Here is a 2,664-nt window from a genome sequence, read left to right on the forward strand (position 1 = left end):
AAAAAGGAAAGCACATAGAATATAACCAGTAGGAAGCCTCATTGTTCAGTGAGCAAAATGAGTTTTCATGGAAAGGCAGAAAAATGAAAACAAGAGAAACCCTCTGTGTACTCTATAAGTTATCATGTGATTTTCTTCCCACTTTTGAAAATCCAAGTTGAATAAGCAAACATACGTTTTACCTAACATAATCCATTGTATTGAACTAAATTTTTTCCTGCAAATAAATAACTTAAATTTTTCTTATAATTAAATACATAGAGTGACATTGAATATTTAAGAAGGAAATAAATTTCAGTAGAGTGGAATATGTGCCAGGAGAGGGTAAGCATCTGCCCGAAGGTCATCTACCCATCTTTCTGTCCAGGAAAGACCTCCTGGAGTTCTGGATAACCTAATACCTGAAGGATAGACAGGCTGCATAAGACAAAGGACTCTTTCTTTGTACATGAAAGTGTTCAGACTAAGAGAAGACCTTATAAAAAAGTAATGCAAAGGAACAAAAGTTTATTTGGGAAAGTTCAGTATAACTTTAGCAGGGTACTGGGAAGAAGCAGAGAGGAAGGAGTTGAAGCGACAGAAGATCAGACTGGAGAGGTGAACAGGGTTCAGACAGAAAGATCTTTGCTTGTTCTACTGTGGAACTTTGGTTTTACATTGAAAGAAATTCCAGTGAACAGAGTAAACCAAGGTAAATGTGATTTTATTTGAAGTATGGAAGGAGCATTCCGGTTGCAGTGTGGAGAATGGATTTTAAGGGGAAAGACAAGAAAGGGAGAAGCCATTTGGAAGACTGGTGTCTGGATGAGAAAGATGAGAAATGTTCATAAGAACAAGAATTGTTAGCAATTGGTAAATTGGGTGTGGAGGACAAGTAAAGAGAGGAGGATCAAGGAAGATACCAATTTGGGATTTGAGCAATTAAGTAGATGGCGCCATTCACAATCACAGAGACCAAAAGAAGAGAAGAGAAGAGAGCTTGGTAGGCCTGGTGATGTTTCTGTGATTAAGTTGATTCTTACAAGTTAAGTTCAGATGCCTATAGAGCATTTTGACAGAGATATTAAGAAGTTAAACATAGGTTTGAAGTTCAAATGTGAACTTCATATGTGTTTTCTGTGTAGAAATTTTCCATAATCAGAACATTCTTACCTACTATGAACTAGTCAACTTACTTTAAAAAGAGTGCAAATATTCTTTCTGATTTTTAAGAGGAAAGCACTGGGAGGGAAGATAGAAATAGAGGAAGAAGAGAAAGTAGGCAGGAATAAATTTCACATCTGTGAAACCCTCAATTCTTTGCTACACATATTAAGTTGCATCAGTTTCTTCCCAATAACCCTATAAAGTAACAGGATACCCATATTTTGCAGAGTATTAAACCCAAACCTTCTAAATCAACGTCTTTCTATTACACAGACTTTCTATTATACCTAACTTCATCCTGTGTGAAAGAACTCTATATAGAAAAAAATTATTTTGAAAGAAAGGTGTATTCTGTTATCATAATTAATACTGTTCCAGTTTAGAAAGATATGTTTCTACTCAAGGTTTTCTTCAGGGCAAACTTAACCTCCTTGTTTCTGAAGCTGTAGATCAGAGGATTAAGCATGGGCACCAAAATAGTATAGAATATGGTAGACACTTTCTTCTGGTTCATGGACAAAACAGAAGAAGGATGAAGATACATGAATGCCCCTGATCCAAAGAAAACAGAGACAACAATTATATGTGAGCTACAAGTACTGAAGGCTTTGGATCTTCCTTCTGTGGAACTGATGCGGAGGATACTGGAGAGGATAAAAACATACGAGACGATGACAGTGAGTCCAGGCACAGCAACATCAAAGCCAACGATGATGAGAACCACCAGTTCATTGATGTGAGTGCTGGTGCAGGAGAGCTCCAGGAGAGGGAGGATGTCACACATGTAGTGGTTGATGGTGTTGGCATCACAGAAGGTCAGTCTCAACATGCATCCTGTGTGGGCCCAGGCAGCAATAAAGGCCCCCAAATATACAATCACAGCCATTAAAGAACAGACCTGAGGGGACATGGTGACCTTGTATAGCAGCGGCTTGCAGATGGCCACATAGCGATCATAGGCCATCACTGTCAGTACATAGCACTCTGCATTGACAAAGAAGCAGTAGAAAAACAGCTGAGTCATGCATCCTGCATAGGAGATGGTGTTCCTCTTGGACACAAAGTTTACCAACAGTTTGGGGGTGATGACAGAAGAGTAACAGAGATCAATACAGGATAAATTAAAGAGGAAGTAGTACATTGGAGTGTGGAGCTGAGAAGTCAGTCTAATTAGAGTGACTAAGCCCAGGTTTCCTGCCACGGTGATGATGTAAATTCCCAAGAAGAGGAAGAACAGGGGCACCTGGATCTCCAGATGTTTAGTTAAACCCACAAGGATAAACTCAGTGACCAATGATCTGTTTCCAATATCCATTCTCTTCCAGTGGGATCTGAAAGATAGGGGAATAGGGTCATATTTGAGGCAGAACTCAGATTCCCCATGCAATCCCATGCCCAGTCCATTCAGGACCAAGAACCCAAAGACTCTGCTGAGGCTTAACTATTTTACAGAAATAAATTATAAATAAATGGATCTGGCTCTGCTCATACTGAGAAAGGCAAGTGCCAGGGGGGCAT

At 39.4% G+C, this 2,664-nt stretch overlaps 1 protein-coding gene across 1 annotated transcript; it reads right to left on the minus strand.

Annotated features, from left to right (window-relative positions):
* Nucleotides 1-1,525: 1,525 nt before the first annotated feature.
* On the minus strand, nt 1,526-2,461 carry LOC136168771 (olfactory receptor 8B8-like). Its single transcript, XM_065936469.1, has one exon. It carries the CDS (start codon nt 2,459-2,461, stop codon nt 1,526-1,528), a length of 936 nt encoding a protein of 311 aa, XP_065792541.1.
* Nucleotides 2,462-2,664: the final 203 nt, after the last annotated feature.

Source organism: Muntiacus reevesi, chromosome 5 (genome assembly GCF_963930625.1).
Source record: "Muntiacus reevesi chromosome 5, mMunRee1.1, whole genome shotgun sequence".
NCBI lineage: Eukaryota > Metazoa > Chordata > Mammalia > Artiodactyla > Cervidae > Muntiacus > Muntiacus reevesi.